The sequence below is a fragment of the Podospora anserina genome, chromosome 5, assembly GCF_000226545.1.
Source record: "Podospora anserina S mat+ genomic DNA chromosome 5, supercontig 2".
Lineage (NCBI taxonomy): Eukaryota > Fungi > Ascomycota > Sordariomycetes > Sordariales > Podosporaceae > Podospora > Podospora anserina.
The window spans coordinates 41,654-60,435 of NW_001914838.1; the positions used below are offsets into that span (position 1 = coordinate 41,654).

At 53.8% G+C, this 18,782-nt stretch overlaps 5 protein-coding genes across 5 annotated transcripts; 3 read left to right on the forward strand and 2 right to left on the reverse strand.

Annotated features, from left to right (window-relative positions):
* Nucleotides 1-264: 264 nt before the first annotated feature.
* On the forward strand, nt 265-1,604 carry PODANS_5_12620 (uncharacterized protein; the record flags this gene model as incomplete). Its single annotated transcript, XM_001904328.1, has 3 exons — nt 265-360; nt 411-1,456; nt 1,514-1,604. 3 exons carry the CDS (start codon nt 265-267, stop codon nt 1,602-1,604), a joined length of 1,233 nt encoding a protein of 410 aa, XP_001904363.1.
* A 2,255-nt stretch (nt 1,605-3,859) lies between these two features.
* On the forward strand, nt 3,860-4,333 carry PODANS_5_12610 (uncharacterized protein; the record flags this gene model as incomplete). Its single annotated transcript, XM_001904329.1, has 1 exon — nt 3,860-4,333. One exon carries the CDS (start codon nt 3,860-3,862, stop codon nt 4,331-4,333), a length of 474 nt encoding a protein of 157 aa, XP_001904364.1.
* A 202-nt stretch (nt 4,334-4,535) lies between these two features.
* PODANS_5_12600 (uncharacterized protein) lies at nt 4,536-5,024 on the reverse strand (the record flags this gene model as incomplete). The annotated part of the gene is made up of 1 exon (XM_001904330.1): nt 4,536-5,024. The coding sequence occupies one exon, from the start codon at nt 5,022-5,024 to the stop codon at nt 4,536-4,538; it is 489 nt and encodes a 162-aa protein (XP_001904365.1).
* A 1,023-nt stretch (nt 5,025-6,047) lies between these two features.
* Nucleotides 6,048-8,423, reverse strand: PODANS_5_12590 (uncharacterized protein; the record flags this gene model as incomplete). The annotated part of the gene is made up of 1 exon (XM_001904331.1): nt 6,048-8,423. One exon carries the CDS (start codon nt 8,421-8,423, stop codon nt 6,048-6,050), a length of 2,376 nt encoding a protein of 791 aa, XP_001904366.1.
* Nucleotides 8,424-17,138: 8,715 nt separating this feature from the next.
* PODANS_5_12580 (uncharacterized protein) lies at nt 17,139-18,782 on the forward strand (the record flags this gene model as incomplete). The annotated part of the gene is made up of 3 exons (XM_001904332.1): nt 17,139-17,428; nt 17,494-17,757; nt 17,807-18,782. 3 exons carry the CDS (start codon nt 17,139-17,141, stop codon nt 18,780-18,782), a joined length of 1,530 nt encoding a protein of 509 aa, XP_001904367.1.

The window sequence follows — 18,782 nt, forward strand, 5'->3', positions numbered from 1 at the left end:
GACTCTATTCCGACCGTTGGAGCGGTCGCTTCCGTCCCCCCAAGGCTCGCCAGACCCCCGTGTGCAACGTCGTCGCTCAAAACACCAAACGGGGCATCTCGGCAATGCTCCCTCCGAGCACTGGCGCTGAACCTGGAAGTTGCGGGCCGGCGGACAATCCATCCATGTTCATGGTAGCGGAATGCAGTGATATAGCATCATGATCTTCGTCTTTCATTTCCTTTTTTCTTTTTCTTTTCTTCTTCACCTCAGGTCATCGCCAAGATGAAGACTGTCGCGGTTCTTTCTCTGCTGGCCTCGTTGGCCTCGGCGGCTTCGCTGACGCTGGTCACGGAGAACTTTGGTCCTAACCCCCGCAACGTAAGTCGTCTTTCTCCAATGACAAAAGCAGTGTGCTGATAGTGATCCAGAACCCCTTCTACATCTACGTCCCCGACGTCCTCCCCCCCAACCCAGCCATCCTCGTCAACCCCCACTGGTGCCACGGCACCGCTCCCGCCGCCTTCTCCGGCTCCCAGTACGCCACCCTCGCCTCCCAGCATGGCTTCATCGTCATCTACCCCCAGTCCTCCCCCGCCCAAGCAAACTCGGACAAGTGCTGGGATGTCTCCTCCAAGGAAACCCTCACCCACAACGGCGGCGGCGACTCCCTCGGTGTCGTCTCCATGGTCAAGTGGACAATCAACAAGTACAACGCCGACCCCAAGCGCGTCTTCGTCACCGGTGTCTCCTCCGGCGGCATGATGACCCAGGTGTTGCTTGGATCTTACCCCGATGTGTTCGCTGCCGGTGCCGCCTTTGCTGGCGTTCCCTTTGGCTGCTTCGCCCCTGCTGGGAACAACACCGGCGCCTTTGGCTACTGGAGCGATGATTGCGCCAAGGGGAGGGTGACCAAGACTCCGGCTCAGTGGGCCGACTTGGTCAAGAGCGCCTACCCGGGGTATGATGGGTGGAGGCCAAAGTTGCAGTTGTTCCACGGGACGAATGATGAGATTTTGGATTATGTCAACCACCAGGAGGGGATTAAGCAGTGGGCTGAGGTGCTTGGGGTTGGGATCACACCTGTTAGTGTTACTCCTAATACTCCTATCAGCGGGTGGACGAAGAGTGTGTATGGTGCGGAGGGTTGGTTGGAGGGGTATAGCGCTGCCGGGGTGCCGCATGATATTCGGGTGCAGGAGGCGACGGTGATGGCTTTCTTCGAGCTGGCTTGCAAGGGGGAGGATTGCTTCCGGTGGGGGGATAGCGAGTGGTGTGATGCTGAGCCTAGTGCTACGACGAGCTCGGTTGTGGTTTCGATGACGGGGGCGCCGGTTACGACGACGAGCACGAGCTCGACCAGTGTGAGAGTGACGACTCCTAGCGCTACTAGCACCAGCTCGAGGGTGACTACCACGTTTGTGACTTCTACTTCTACCGCTGCGCCAGTTGCCGGCCAGCCTTTGTGGGCACAGTGGTGAGTTGTATTTGTTTGAACTTGAATTGATGTAGATGGCAACTGACACAGAAACAGCGGCGGCATGGGATTCAACGGTCCAACAGCATGTGCCGTAGGAACCTGCACCATCTACAATCCCTATTACGCTCAGGTAAATCCCCAATAGCCCCGTCCTTCTTTTCAGGCCAGAGCTGACTCAAGGCTACAGTGCGTCCCAAGGACAGGGGTTCCCATCTGGTAACCATCTCGATGGTCACCAACATATCACCAAGTCATCGGACAAGCTTTACGTCAAATGAGTGTGTAAATATTGTCAAAGCTACATAAAGATTCCCCCAAATAAAAGTTTCAATCCACCCCCAACAATGCTGAGAAAACGCGCCGGTTGTCGAATATATTGCCGAGACCAGATTGAAGCATATTACAGGACCAGAGTTCATATCCCATCTCTATCCACTTTTCGAGACACCTCCATCGTACAATGACCCATCATCCTCCACATTATTATCCATCACAATCCCCAGTTTATATCCCAGGCGTCTGCTGGTCTCGCTCCCAAATGTACCTTGCAACTCGAAAGGCTTGGGGGGAGACACGGGACTTGTTGGTATCATCGCGGGAGGGCTTTAGACAGCAGCGATGGGGTTGGTGGCGGAGTTGCCAATGGTCTCGCCCAAGACGTTGGAAACGACTGGGATACCGGCGGCCACAGGGACAAGGACGGTGACATCGTCGACCGAGACATCGTTGTTGTTGAGGATATCGTCGTTCTGGGGAGTAGGAGCGGCCAAAGCCAAGGTGGCGAAGAGCATAAGAGCGATGGTGGTGAACTGCATTTTGAAATTTGGGTTGGTGGTTGGGCTTTGGAAAAGCGTTAGAGAGTTGTGGTGAGAGTGAGGGAAGTTTGTGTGAGGGTGTTTGTTTGTGAATGTGTTGGATGCTGATGAGGAAAAGGATTCTGGATGAGAGGAGAGGAAGAGGTCTTATATACACATCTCTGTGCCTTGGATGGATGGTATATCGACGTTGCTCCCTTTGCTGGACTGTCAAGTGATCGACGTCTCTATCCAGTCGCTGTAATTGCGACATTCAGCTCACAGAAGGCTTACTTGACACTTTGACATCTCATGTCGGACCGGTTTCAATTGCTTCCAGACATTCTGGCTGGTCCCTTGAGAAACGACACGTGCAGACACATGTGCCCTTGACCAGATTTGGCGTTGTGCTCGTGGCTGCTGAGTGATGAGCGGTGTCGAGTATGCCGTGCGCTTGGACGTTGGTTTCTCACAGACATATAGCCAAGATCGAGGCCACGAGGATCTCACCGTGCAAGGGGCTCCAAAGACGCGGGAGCTCCCGCACCCGTCGGACGTTTATTTCTCCTTTTGGTGAAGTTGTTTCGGATGACTGGCGGGGGATCTATTGATAATAGAGAAGCAATTGGGTCGATACCAAGGATGAGCAGGTCTCGTTGCAAGACGGCACGAATGCAGGGTCGCTTGCGGACAAAAATCCTCCAATCAGGATTCTCCAACCTCTACTTTGAAGCCTCAAATGGAAATGGATAGCGAGCTCTCCCTTCCCAAGACATACCCTACAGGACGGCCTGCAACATGGTAGATCTCAATTCAGCATGTGTTGGCAGAAAAAGAAAGGCACCAGAGTCGGTCAAGAAAGCAAAGGAATTCAGCCAAAGCCTTGCAATCCTCCAACTTGCTCATATTTTGAAACCCGCACTTTCATGAACAGAATATGTTTGATGACTGAACCGGGCCGAAGTGGGCTTTTTTGAGTTGGCTCGTGGCCAACCTTGCACCACCAAAAACACCGGGAAGACTCCAACTCAAATCGAGCACGACTCGGGAAGTAGGCGCTACCTATTAGGGGCCTATGAAGTCACCACGACATCGGCATGACGTTGTAGTCACATTGAGATGATGCCATGATGCCCTGTGCCAGGCCCCTTAAAACTCTCTCCTCCTGCTCGTGTTCCCATTGTTTCCAGACACAGTTCATCGCATCACAACCTGGAACATAGGTAACTTCTGCGCCTGTTCACAAACCATCACCACAAAAAAGCCACCGCCATCAAAGCTTCATCCTCCACTGGACCCCTAATAAACAGCCAAAATGGTTTTCATCACTTCCCCGCAGATCCTTCTACTCTCTACCTGACACCTAACTTCACTCACCCTATTCCGCCTCTTCGACGATTTCGATACCATACTCCCGCGAAGTCCAAGATGAATCAGCCTCCACCCCAGCCCCTGCCTCACGCGGAGGCCGTCACCGCCGCGGCCCCCGCCCCCGCTTCGGTAGGTACCTCTACCACATCCCCCAAGCACTCTTGTTAACCCGTCCCACAACTCAGACATCCGTGAGACCCCCAAATCCTACGAAATCTACGGCGAAGTCCCCGGCATGTCCCGCTCCGACATCCACATTGAACTAACCCAGGAAAACGTCCTCCTCATCCGGGGCCACGTCGAGCGCCCCTACGACACCACCCCCTCCAACAAAACCAAGGCTAAGCCCGTCACCGTCACTGGCGAGAAGTGCGACGATTGTGACTGCGGGCCTGGTAAGCCGTGTGAGGAGTGTGACAAGGCCAAGTGTGAGTGTACACAGGGGAAGCATTGCAATGTCTGTGGGATGGATACCTGTCCCAAGCATGAAGGGGAGGGGGCGGCCAAGGCAGAGGGGAAGAAGGATGGGAGTGAGACGATTCGGTATCTGTTGAAGGAGAGGTTCGTTGGGGATTTCAGCAGGGAGTTTGCCTTTCCGGGGCCGCTGCAGGAGTTTGATATTGGGGCTAGCTTGGAGGATGGGATTTTGAAGGTTGTGGTGCCGAAGCAGGAGGTTGCCAAGGGCGGGAGGAAGATTGAGATTCAGTAGATGAGAAACGGTAGATGAGAAAGGTGTGGTTAGTGTAGTAGATATGTTATGTACAAGTATGGGGAAAGGTATCATGTTTGCTCGTAAATCTTGACCGTCATTCATATGTCCTTTGCTGTCTGGTGGTTGTCAGGATCAAGTCTCACGATGTCATGTTGAACCAAAAGAAAAAAAAGACATACCTCAAACTCCACTTCCCCTGCTAATACCTGGACCTGGACCTGGACCTGGTGCTGTACACCCTCGCAGGGCGACTCACTTCCCTAACCTCAATACTCCGGCTCCTGCTCCGGCTGCTCCTCGACCTGCCACGTCCATGATGGTGGTGGTGATGATGATGACCGTGCCTACTCCCGCTCCTCACTTTCTCCTCATGGTAATAGCTCGGCTGCCTGTTCCTCTGGGACAGATACTTGATGAGCCAAATAATGAGAATAACCGCGACGAGAGTTCCGATGACGATGCCGGCGATCTCGCCTCCGTTCAAACCACCGCCCCCACCAGCAACAACCACTGCCTCGGTGTTGGTGGTGGTGGGAGCGATGTAGATTGTCTGAGTCTCTTGCAGGACCTGAACCGTGGGGTCAGGGAGGTCAGTCGGGATGGGACCCCAGACGGTGACTGTCGCGACCTGGCGGACGTTGACTTGGCGGATTTGGTTTTGTGCCGCGGGTGCGATTGGTGGCGCCATGGTTGGTGATGTCTGTCCTGAAAGACGACGAGAATTCGCTGCTTGGGTATGTGATTTCGTGAGTGAGATGGATGAACCTGATCAGCAAAAGGGACGAGGAGATGGTGGGGACTGATTACCGCTTTTAAAAAGTCAGCCAACATTTTCCTGTTCCTGTGCCTGCTTGAATGGGCGCCCAGTGGTGATGTCATTGAGGCCGGTTGGGCCCAGTGGGCGCGATGTAACACCCCCAGTCGAAGGAATGCCAAGATACCTGACGAGCCAATGCGATTGCGAAGATGGCGCAGGCTTGCATGGTATGGTGGTTGGAATGTGATAGCCAATGAGAGAGCGCAACAAAATGTTATTATAGCTTTCATGTGGCTTTATTAGCCACATGAGAAATATGCTGAAGTTGTCAAAAGTATAAACGCAGATCCAGATTCGACAAAAAGCCTCCCTCCCAACTGATTGGTTTGTCTTCAACACAACCAAACGATTCCCGGTAACGCAGAAAAGAAAAAAGAAAAAACACAAACGTGCCTCCCAAAATCCGATGAAATGCTAAGTTGAGTTTCGCGAACGATGTCTGTAGTTTCGAAGGCAAATGACATGGCTGTTGGGGATAGGAAGGGCGAAGGCGTTTCCCATCATGTTCCGAAGTGTTTGTTGGGATGTTGCTGTGAACCACCTCGCAAGAGGCGTGCTGTGTCTGTGTCTGTGTCCGATATTTGTTGTCTAAAAGCATGAAAGGAATATATGAAAGATAGCCGTAGCCGTCCGAGAGAAATTGCGACCGAAATTCCACAAAAGTCCACCCGACCCGACCCGACCCATCATGCCATCACCTGTGCTGCTGATGCCTGACATTTCCCAGCCATGTCATGAAATGTTTGTTTTGTTTCTCCCTCTCCATACCCTTCATGAGAATGTAACAAATGAACACAAGAAAAAAACCAAGATCGCGAATATTATTTCATGTACCCTGTCATTCCATCCAATTTTGAACATCCAAAGTCATATCATCGCTGGAAGACTTCCAGCTTACTGCGGAACCAAGACCGCGAGCTGGTAGGTCTGGCCAGCCCTGATGTTGGTGATGCGAGCCTCTGGAAGGGTTTGGCCTCCCTGCCTAACGGTGACCTGGTCGACATCGGCACGGCGAATGTCGAGGTGGAAGGTGGCACCGCGGAATTGGCGGGTCACCCTGATCGAGTTCCAGGCACTTGGGAGCTGAGGCTTGACGGTCAAGCCCTTGTCGTCGCCGCGAAGACCGCACAGGCCTTCGATGAAGCAGCGGTACACCCAGGATACCGTGCCCGTGTTGAACAGCTGGCTGGAGCGGCCAGCTGTCCGCGGGAACTCCTTCCAAGCGCCACGGTAGTAGTTGGGGATGTAAATCGGGAGCTGGCCACGCTGGCGATAGTCGGCATCGCTCGGCCCCGGAATGAGCTGCCGCAGCAAAGTGTAGGCCCTGTCCTGTTCGCCTCCGAGGCTGTACAGGCTGTGGACGAAAAAGACACCGGCGTGGTTGTACACGGCGGCGTTCTCGGCCGAGCCAATGGCCTTTTGGGTCACACGGCCGATATCCTCGCGCATCTTGGTGAAAGGCGGGGCAAACATTTGAATGCCGTATGGGGTGTTGAGATGCTCGTCGACCTGAGGCAGAATCCTGGATATTTGCTCCTTGCCGGCGGCGCCACTGAGGATGGCAAAGGTCTGGGGGTTGAGCCAGATGCGACCCTCGGGGTCCTTCTTGATACCAAAGGTGACGTTGTCGTCAGTGATACCACGAGCAAACCAGTCGCCGTCCCACAGGTGCTTGTTGGCCGCCTCGTTGCACGCCGCGGCACCCGCTCGGTAGCGCTGGGCAAGGTCGGTCCTGCCTTCGTGCTCGCAAACGTTGGCCCAGAGGTTCGCGGCAAAGGCCGTCGCCAAGGTGAGCCAGCCGGAAACACCCCTGCCCTTGTAGCCGACCATATTCATGGGATCACACCAGTCGCCTTGGGCAATGTAGCTGAGACCGCGTTCGTCACGTAACCTCAGGAGCCAATCCATGGCACGGCTGAACCTCTCAAAGACGGTGAACTCGTCGCCGTTGGAGCTGCGGACTTTCTCCTGGAGCAAACCATAATCGCCAGTCTCGGCCAAGTACACCTCGAGGGTCACGGGCAGCCAGACACAGTGATCGGTGTGGGGGATCTGGTTGATGTACTTGAGTTCAGCACCCTCGGCCAGAAGAATGCCATCGGGCATGGCGCCGCTCTCTTCCTGCTGTGAGACGGCAGTGATGAAAGCCTTCCTGGTGACCTCTGGCTTGATGAAGTTCATGCCCATGTTGTCCTGGAGGTAGTTGCGCGTCTGCGGGTCGGTGGTGAGGCGGTTGACGTCGCCATGGTAGTAGACCTGGCGAGGGAGCCAGTTGTTGACAAAGTTGTCCAGATCCTTGTCCGGAGTCTCGATGCGGAGGCAGCCCTGGCCGCGAGCCATGTAAGAAGCATACTCGTCAGCGGTGCGAATAAAGGCTTGCTTGCTCAGATAGCGAGTGCGCATGGTCCGGATCTCGGCTTCGTCATAGGCGGGGCCAAACATGAAGCGGTACTCGCGCTCGTCTCCCGCCTTAAGCGCCAAGCGGTACTGCACGGCGGCTGTCGGGGTCTCGTAGCGCGCGTCACCACAGCTCAGCTGCGGCTCTTGCAGCCCTGACGGGTTGTGGAGCCCACCTTCACCCTCGAAGTTTTGTTGGTTGGCCTCCCATGAGTCTGGCGTCGTCTCACAGATGAAATATGTCTTGTCCTTGAGATACTTGTTCTTGAAGTACTCGGCCGCCTTTTGGTACGGAGTCACGCTGCTGGCGACGATGCCGACCAGCTCCTCGTTCCACTCGGCCGACTGGTTCATCCAGGACTTGTAGCCAATGGGAAAATACGGAGTAACACTGATCCTGCGCGGACGTCCAGACACATTGGTCACCTTGATGGTCCACAGCTCGGCCACATCGTGAGTCGGCAGACCCATCACCATCTCGACACGGATGCCGTTGGACTCGACTGCCCAGGCCACGTCGCTCTTGCCAGTAGAGAAAACGAATCGGTCCGGAACGGTACGAACGGGCTCATGGGGGGCAGAGAAGAGGTGCCCTGACTCTTCGTCCTTGATGTACACAAAACGACCTGGGTGATGGGCGTAGTAGTTTGGCTCCGGCTGCATGAAGGTTTTGGCCTCAAGATTCGGAGCATGGGCGTACTTGGCCGGCTCTGGCTGCATGAACTGAGCGGTGGCATATCCACGGCAGGTGATCTGGACCATCATCTTCTGGTTCCACAGGAAGCCAGCTGCCTTGGGCATGACAGTAGGACTGGTGAGCTCGTAGCGGTCGCCATTGTGCGTGGGACGCAATATCGTCGCTTCTTTTCTCATCTTGGCGGGAGGTTCGGATGGAGGGAGGGTGAGACGGCGGAGGTCCTTTGATGTTGGTGTTGTTGTTTATCTTATCTCGAAGGGACTCGGAGCTCCTGAGACGGAGGAAAGGGGCAATTAAGAGGGGGGCGGATCTCTGTAGGGAATCCAAAGAATGGGTGCTGGGACTGCCGAATGTCTTGTCAATTCAACTTCCGAAACTCGGAAAAGAGCTTGAGCCAACGTCATGGGCACACAAGAGGGCGGCCCAGGGGGCGTGAATGTTACGAGGCAGTCGGTAACCCTCTCAGCTGACCAAATCCCGCCCCAACATTTCCCATCTGCAGGGGCTCAACCGGGAGAATTGCTGCATAAAATAGCTCACCGCTTGTTGTCTGGGCACGAAAGCACGGGATTTGGCAGCCTTGGCTGGACGGTGAACCGTCATACCAGTCACAACAATACCACGGAACACGCCCACCGACACCCCCGCCCTGGATCACTGAGATGAGCTGTCACGTCCGGAACCTCGATGGCTGTCTCGAAATCTCTTTTTCCCGGTGTTTGTTTTGTCGTGGAACCACCGACGTGGGGCCATATTAGCCAGCCTGACAAAGAGTTGCCGGCTAGCGGGATTCGAAGTATGGAAGCCTCAAGTAAATGGCCTGAGAATGATCAAGAGGTGCCGAAGAGCGCGGGCTGCCTCGGTGCGGCAGTGTACAGAGCATGCGGATGCAAATTGCAGCATCCCGGACCCTCTTTTGCCAAACTGACAGGGCGTTGGGCGGGTCCGATCAGCGCCCCCCACGCGTGCCCCAGGGCTTGTCCCAGACTTCCAGCGGCATCCCCCCCCCCGGCGTCCCGAACTTTCTCCAGTTGTCCACCCACCACCCCCCCCCCCCTCAAGCCCACGCGGGGGAACTGTGTCGCTAACTCGATCTGGAGCTCCATCGACAAATCTGACAACTGTTTTTGGACGGCTCTTTCAGACTTTTCAGACCAGATGACCTCGAAGCCGGCTGTCATCAGAATTCCAATTCAGGCGGGAATCCCGCTGTGCTCGGCGGACTCCATAATCTACCCTGTCCGTCCTCTTGCCCAAGGCCCAGCCTACCCGTTCCCAATCACCCAATACGCGCTCCTATCTCGGACGGAACATCGAAGCGGTTGCCATTCGTTGATGCCCAGTCACGCCAGTCAGATGATTGTGGGAAAATGCAAGCTCGGCACCGCCACGGGCGTCCCCAAGCAGGAGACAAGGTCCACTAGGCCCAAAGCAGCAGGCGCAAGGAATCTTGGCCAGAGATTCCATGGAATTCCTGAGATCCTCGAATAGATTGGGCCCCCGCAGCGGACGCCTTGGATATTAATTGATTGTGATGGATATACGCGGCAGAATCGACCCAACATAAACCCGGGTTTCGAGTCCAGTAGCGTGACATCACATGCGAGCGTCAGGTCCACCGAAATGTCAAGCGAGACGGCAGTCACGGCAAGTGTTTTCTTGATCTTGCCCGTCCGGTGAGGGCAAAATTCAAGACAAAAGGGGCACAAAAGGGGCGTCTGAGGGCGCAAAAAGCTCGGAAAAGTGTCAACAACAGCCTTCCCAGGCACTTCTTGGCCTCAACGTCCAAATAAGAACCACACTATCAAATCTAAAAGTAGGGATGGGTCCTACAGGGCCCCGAATCGGGATCTCCCGGCTGCAGATCCGACGACTTGGGAACTCGGGAGCAAACGGCTCGCTAATCTCCCCCGCAAAGTCAAGCTCTTGGCGTCTGGAGGTTACAACCGGGACCTTGCAGCCTGTATGGCTGTGTAGGATGTTTTGGTTGGTGTTGAGATGGTGGAGGGTGAGCTGGGATGGCGTTGTAGGCCTATCGCAACGAAGACCACCAAGTTGCGACGATCACGGACGGGTCTTCCTCCCGGCGAGCGGACGCTGAATAGTCGAGGGAAAAGGCGGCGACTCCATTGGCTGGCCATCTCTTGTCTCACCCGACCCTTTTTCCGGCATGGGCTTGGCAATATCGATCGAGAATTCCAATGAAAATGTCAGGAATGCTGTACGCGTGCCTGCAAGAGTTACATCGGAATTGTTTTGGTTTGAAAATTGATGGCGGAAGATACTCACCCATTCATCTGTCTTGTGGCCCCGTTGAGCCCCAGACTCGCTCCTTGTCTAATGACCCCTCGGAGGAAGCTGTGAGACATTGGACGCCCCCATCGAAACAGCTCCATGGGATGGCATGGAACACAAAAGATATTAGGTATCGACCCACCTCGAACATGACACAAGATCTGTGGGAACGCGCACAAGTTCTGACAAGGGGAGATTAAAAGGCGCCCAATGCTGAGCCCAAATGTTCTGGCCTTTGCGTCACGGGGCCACTGTTGTGAAAACATTGATACTTTGCGAATAGGCCCAACTGCTACCACCGGCTCCGATCTCGGAGTCTAGCAAGCTTCCTTGCACTTTCCATGCAGACTATCATGCAGAAGGGCCGCATGCAAGATCCAAGCTGTCAAACATCGTGATGGAAGCCGAAACCGGGAGCTCGGGGGATAATTCACCCGGCAAAGGCACTGATTTGGCGTAAGCCATATCAACCAGCTTCGGGTTCAGGTGGCTGGTATCTCGCATTTTGGGCGCAGCACGGCAGGCTAAGAGATGAGCACACCATCACCGAGACCGCTCTATCAAATCAGAGATTATCTAAACTAATCGTGGACATGAGATCCGTTATCATAGGTGGAGATGAAGATGCACACCGACACCTTTGTTGGGACCAACAACACCGCTCTTTGTGATGGGAACCAGCCACCGTGGCGCCGTCGGCCGAGTCATCCAGCCACCCCCTGTACCCTGGAGCACATGATTTACTGCCTTTGGCAACCTTCAACACCATTCAGCATTGCGATGCAATATTGTCCTTATACTGAAAGTCTTCTCTCCACTCATCAACTAATTCTCACGAAATCCAGGTACCTTGGATATTGAAGCGAAAGCCTTGGATATATATCATGGGAAGCTCACTGGCACCTGGAATTTGGGTTCTCAACTAACGGTGAACGAGGCCGTTTCTTGAGTTAAGCAGAGCCTTGAAGGCAGACCCAAAACTTAGAGCACGATTAGAAAGCAACAAGGTTTAAGCCATAGTTAACGAGCGAACCTTGAAGCCCATTCCACTGGTGTATCCAGCTAAGGTACTAAAAAGATTAAAACTTAACCCCCATACACTGTTGAACAATGTGCATTTCTTCGCTCCGATATTGAGTATGAGCTATTGCTATCACTCGGGCGTGCGAGGTTTTAACAGACTCGAGGACAACTTAACCACCGTACTACCTAGGAACTAACCCCGGGTCCGAACTACATCCCGGAGAGATGCCCTAGTGCCAACCTTGGGATGGGGGAATGGAGAGTCTAATCCTACCTCACAGACGATACAGCTAAGGTAGGTATATTGGGTCCAGGGAGGACGTAGAAATCAGGTATATGCCGTACCTACTGACTCAATAAATGCATCAAAGTCCTTCAAGCAACAGGCACAGAAAAGTATCCTGAACATTTACCGCGCATCGTATCTAGATCAAACATAACGTCAAGTAGCACTTACGTTATCGACTTGGCGGTTGAAGTATTTGCTATTATGTAGATATCCTTAGCACTCTTTGTGCAAGCCCCAGCGGGAGAATACGTGTTGAGAGCTTTCTATCTAATTATTTTTATCGACTTGATAGGTACGCAATATTCTCCCGCAAGCCAAATAGAGCTGCTCAACAGGATGTAGTCCAAACAAGACAAGACAAGCTGGCCGCCTCACTCCTCAGCTAAAACTGTTAGTTTGGTCTTTTTCTCAGGCATGATGTTCTCTCCCATTCGTGACTTTTTTGGATCTCGTGTCGGTGTGCTGCAAGGTCTCCAGCAAGACAAAACAGGATTGCTGGGCTAGACTTAAAAGTGTTGGCCTCGCCTGGTTGGGCTGATGGGTCTAGATATGTGATCGGTTACGAGCAATGGAAAGCTTACCGAGGGGCTGGTAGGTATGAAAGTCTTTTTTTGATTTAAGGCGGTGGGATCCTCGACTTGGGATAAATCAAAATCAGAAAGACATCTAAAGGGGCTGTCAGTTTTCGGCATCAGACTTCGGGCAGATGGTCCACATCCGCCTCTTCAGAACTCTTGCCCAGGGCATGTGTAGGAATACCTACTTACCTACCTAGCTTTGAGGTTCTGTCGGGAGGTCAAAATCATGTTATCGATTACGTGGCTCCTTGTAAATCGAACTCGGTTCTGTTCCTGTGTACATAGGATGTGATTCAAGGGGCTCGGTAGGTCTGAGTGATGCAACTACCTATGGAACTTGCATTGACTGGAAAAGAATAACAGTTCCTTTTAAGTGGGAGCGGACACCTGTATGAACACGTAGGAGAGCGACTCAGTGACGGGATTATCAAGCCGATTACGCCTCCCTCTGGGTCTTTTGATTCATTTCCTATAGGAAAGCTCCAATGCACCTGTTCTGATCTTGTCATTGCTGTTCTGTTCCTGATTTATGACGACAACTTGTGAAGCGATATAGGCATACTTAAGAATTGTTTAGATGAGACTGCGGATTGTTTTGTTGGCTGGATGAGCTGTTACCATGGAGGGCACGGCGGGTGGTCAGATATCATCATATTGTGAGACTCTTGACGTCGAAGCCTGGGTATAGACTAAAGCTCATCTGGACGCAATGTGGAATGGTTTACTGGAAGGATAGTCTCCAGCAAAGACTTCCGCAGCGAGTCATAAGAATGATGCTCTCTGAGAGTTTGTCATAACGAATGTCTGCGATCGGTATCTCGGCATGTGGTGCGCTGTTGTGTTGAATGACAAATGATAGTTGTCCCTATCTACCGAAACAGGCCGGGAACACTTCTCACAACCAAGAGCTTGATCTTGAATCTGCCCCTGGATTGTGTCAAGTATAGCGGAATCATCAGCAGTTTCTCAGAGGCTGTGCGCGTCCACATGTTGATCTACTTTCAGCTTCTCCTAGCCTCAGAGCGCATGAGATGATCATTTTCTTCCCTCTTAGTGTAGTGTCCAAATCGTGGCCGTCTGCCCTATCGTCACTTGGTCGGGGTCCGAATGCAAGTTAATGACGGCTAGGCTCGCAACATCCCTGTCTCACCGGTCTGATGTGGAAGTCTTGGTCTTCGGATGAGGTTTGAAATCGAGTCTGTGCATGCGAAATGCCTAGAAGTTCCCCTCTTCTTGGCTTGCTTGATGTGTTGATGATGGATATACCCTGTTGAGGAAACCCAACGGTTTGGTAGAGAAGTTTGTACCAAGGAGCTAGACAAATTCACTGGCAACAGTGGACAGTGCTTTGACTTGACCTGGGAAGTAGAGACTGAATTTGGTGATGTTGGTCGCTTTATGACAATGTCCTAAGAGTACGGCACCCTGATCTGTCTGCCAACACCTCAGCTTCGCGATCATCTCGACCTCATTTCAAGAGTCAAAACTCATGAGGTAAACCAAACTCGAGTTGAAGGAGACGATGACCTTTTGAAGCTGAATCTCCGAACTTTTACAACATCGGCTAGTGCTAGCGCTGGGGTGAAGCACGGACTGGCTGTCGCATGGCGTTGCCAGGAGTCTGTGAGCCCTGCCGACACCCCCGTGATAGTGTGCTCTGTATTACAAATCAACAACTGGAGGAGGACGTTATAACGGAAATGGTCTAGAATCGGGTTGCAACAGCAGCCCGAGAAAGCCATGGCAATGATGCGACGCTAAGATCGTGGATGCCAATGTCGGCCGGAGCTTGTCACGCAGGAACGACAAGCTGGGCTCAAGGAGCAAGCTTTTCTGGTGGTCGCTCATTGCTACTCTGCGGGGCATATGAAGGCACACCGGTCAGGGAGATAGGTGAGGGTGCTGTATGCATAAAAGCTGTGTTATGACTGTCAAGTTTGGGCGGGATCATTTCCACGACGGCGCAGGAGCCCGATTTGGAGCAGGTCGAGATGGTGCATGGCTCAGGGCGGCTTGTCGGGATGTTTTAGGAAATTCTTCAGTCTGTCGTGCATCTCCTGCTGCTCGGTGCATATATCACATACAACAGATACTGGCATTTGCGTTAGCTCTGCATCTGAAATCGAAACAGCCCAACAGTCCAACAGTCCAAGTGATGAAGTGATGAATCTGTTAAAGAAGGGGAACGCTGAGAGCGAGCGGGGTAGATCAAGTGGAGAAAGGCGGAGGCAGTGGAGAAGATCCCCCCGGGTTTGGTAATTGCGGGTCCTGTCACTGGGTTTCTCCGTTACATCGTCTCTGGACTATGCCATCCGTGCACCGCTTGGCAATGCTTGGGTACCGCCGACGCGATCTCTGCAACCCCAATTTGCAACTTTGGACCTCAACCATTCATTCATCAATCACAATGCGAGTCGATTTGACAGCAGTTTGAGGGACTCCAGAATGCCTCCGATAATCGCGCACATTAGTGTACATTGCGCCGCCTCCCGAGCAGCCCGTCGGCGTCCAGAGTGGCAGAGGCCCGGTCGCAATGGGCAACGGTGCTGCTGCTGAAGAACACACAGAGAACAAAGTCCCTGCCTGAGGTGGTGAATCGGGCGGAAAGCCCGTTCGGGGCACAGCTTCTATGCATCCACCAAGCATATCATCAATACCGGATTACCACGCAGCATGTGGACCAGCTTGTCCAATACTCTTTGCAGCTGCCCCTCTGCGAGCAGCACAAGTCAGCCACCTCACACCCAATTTATCCCTCATGCCTCCGGTGCATGTCAGCTCTGTCACGATGAATCCGAGCAACAATCACGACTGCTGTCCGGTGGTGCTCTGGGCAGACGGCAGAGTCTCGACTATCGATGCTCGCCGTCACAAAAGGGTCTCGATCAAGAGATGTCACTTGCAGACGGTTGGCGCCGCACTGACGCAATATTCACACAGGTTTGACAGTGAAGGATGGCGGTGAGACAGCCTGGGGGAGCGAGCCGATTCCCACATGGCACACCACACACCCCAACGTCGCACACCGGCCAACAAGTGAGCAACGCGGGATGCTACAGCGATGCTGACTGGGATCCAGACGTTCGTTTGGTCTGTGCGCCGACCGTGCGAGTCCAATGGTCTTGTTTCGAGAACCAGACATCAACCGAGTCCGGGATGCGAGATAGCTCCCAGTTCGAATCCAATGGTTGATGCATATATCCGATTCCTACCCATTCAAATCTCTCACCTTCAGCTCGCCACAGCATCCTCAAGCCTATCAAGCCCCTATCAAGCCCGTCATCAACACTGGCAATCAGGTGCCTGACGTGGAAGTCTCTTGGGCCTCTCACACGCGCCGAAATATCGCTGCCTTGCCACGAGGTATGCGGGTGCTGACTACGATCTGAAGAAGCTCACCAGGAAAAAGAAAGCAAGCCGGCAGTGTGAGGGCTCAAGATGGGCAGCGCAGAAGCTAGACTCCAGAACAGGTAAGGCTCGATGCAGCTAGCAACCTCAAAAGACCTTTTTGCGGGAAGAGGAGGGGCACGACGGTGAGCTATCACCAACTTGGACAAGTCGCTTCATCTCGTCTCCAACCCCCCATCACAGGGGGTATCCAATGACCGACGTGGTTTCGGGCTATTTTCTGGGGAATCCTGGAGCATAACGGCCGTCCAGATAATTACACCCACAAACACAAGACTGTCGAGACCAGCCGGTGGAGTTTATGCCAGATCTTGGAGCAACATGCGGAGCACCAGGTCCGATATCTTCAACTTCAGGCCCGACCCAGCCGCATGTCGTCGTCCCTCCATCTCTTGATATCGCAAACCCGATGCCCGCGTTTGGTGCGGTCCCCAAGCTGCGAGCCTGTCTGCCTAGCAAGAAAGAATCATGGCGAGGAGCAACGCCCGCAATGGCTGCTTACTCGCGCCACTGCTCATAAGGCAGGCCAGGTTCGAAGGAGTTGTAGGAGGGGAAGCATCCGTTGCACATATCGGCTTCGGCACAGACCAGAACATCAGACGACTTTTGTGAACTCTAGCCTGCGGGTAGACACACCAAAACCGGGATACAGGAGACTCGGCGTCGCATCAGAGAACCGTGTGGCGTCTTTAGCTGCACAAGCGGTCTTGTGGTTAACCAGGAATGGACCTTGGGGAAAAGCTGCTTCTGTCCTCCACACCCCCCTCATTGTGTGGCCAAGGGCCTCGGACGATATGAAGGTCGACCGCGGGGCTTTTGGCAGCAGCAAAATTCGAGGGGCACGACTGCAAATGCTCGATAGCGCTGCAGAAGAAGAGTCCGCGCTCATCTTCAACGGGGCCAATGACAAACCCCTGCGCTAACCAAGTCCCCCGAATCGGTTCCTGGTTGCTGGTGCTCAACATCCCGGTCTGGCTCAGTAGCACGGAGGCACAGTGGAATGGTTGTTCCTCAGCCCCCGAGTCTCTCATAAGCGTCATCTTGACCAGTCGTGGTGGGCACCATTTCTTCTGTCAACTCTATTTTCACTCCCTCCACACTCTTTCTTCCTTACTGCAGCCCGCCTGCCGTCGCCTGGCCTCGTGCGGCCCACCAGGACCTTGAGCCCTTTCCCACGTCAACAAGTAGGTCCCTCAAGTGCCGGACACTGCGGATACATATGCGGGATCCCGCCCCGCCGTCGTGACCCTGAGTGTGGGTGTCATTGCTGAGTTCCATTCACGATCGCCTGGCCCGGGATGCCAGAAGCAACAGCCATCATGAGTACCATGCGTGGCCTCACCGAGGCCGAGGCGAACCACATCATTGCCATCGAGCAAGGTTGCTCGGCCATCTCACTGTTGGGGTGTCTTTTCGTCCTCGTCACCTTCTCCGTCTCTGATGCCTTCCGCCAACGCGCCGTCAACCGCATGGTCTTCTACGCTACCTTTGGCAACATGTTGACGAATGTCGCCACCCTCATGACGAGAACATATGTCGGCGACGAGAACTCGTTTGGATGTCAGCTCCAAGGCTTCTTGATTCAAGTGTGAGCTCTACCCATGTTGTTAGTGGTTCCGTACACTGTTTAAGCTGACGAGATCCCTCTCGCAGATTTATGCAAGGCGATGCGTACTGGGCTTTGGCCATGGCCATTAATGTGTGGCTCACATTCTACCACAAATATGACCAAAGAATGTTGAGAAGGATGGAGATCGCCTACTTTGTCTGTTGCTACGGTGTGCCATTCATTCCGGGATTCACATTCATCTTTGCCTCAAACCAAAACGGGAGGCCATACGGCAATGCCGTCTTATGGTGCTGGCTGAGGCCCGAATGGGAGATCTACAGAATTGCGCTGTTTTACGGGCCTGTGTGGTATGTAAGCTGCCATGGTGCCTTTTAGGCGAGTGCTGACAGGATTTAGGCTTTCCATCGTCGTCACAATGTTTATTTACTTGCGGGCTGGGCGCGAAATCTACCAGAAGCGACGAAAGATGCTCAACTTCAGCTCCTCCAATGGCACTGGCACAGTGGTAGGAAGCGAGCCGTTCTCACCTGTTGCAAACGAGTTCTCCACCGCCTTCAACTTCAAGACCACGGAGGTCACCCAAACCACCGAGATTATTCAGCCACCTGCCCCCCTCGCAGCCGCTCACTCAAGAACAAAGCCACCAGGTGCCCCTGCCGGGGCTCAGGTCAAAGACCCCAACTTCTCTTACTCTGTCAACATTTCCGCCGATCCCTCTGCCAACACACGTGTCTCCCTCGACGACGATGACCTCGAAGCCGCCGAAAGCCCAACCACATTGACGTCAACGATGAGCAGCACCCAAAAGGCCAAGCATGCCCGTGTGATGAGCAGCGGTGGTTTCCAGTCCACACAGATCTCCACCGGCAACTCCCCCAACCTTCACGCCCGCCGGCGCAACATGGAGAATAACAACGCGACCTGGTCATACGCCAAGTGCTCCATTCTCTTCTTCAGCGTCCTCCTCATCACATGGATCCCTTCCTCCGGAAATCGTGTCTACAGCATGGTCCACCGCGGCGAGGTCTCCAAGCCGCTCTTCTTTGCCTCGGCTTTTGTGCTACCACTTCAGGGATTTTGGAACGCCATCATTTACATGGTCACATCGTGGGCGGCGTGCAAGTCCCTCTGGGCTGCCATTATGCTCAGCCTCCCCGGCTGCTGCTCTGGGAGGAGCAGACGGATGAGCGTGGTCGAGATCACCGACGGCAAGCCGCATCATCATACGCTTCGACGGGATCAGGGGTATTCCGGGCGGCAGTCGACAGTTGGGAAGTGGGTTGGGAGCAAGAGCCTGCAGGAGGAGAGCACGAGCATGGAGGATTTGACGAGGGAGGGGAGGTCACATGCTGAGCGGACGTCGCCTGTGTAA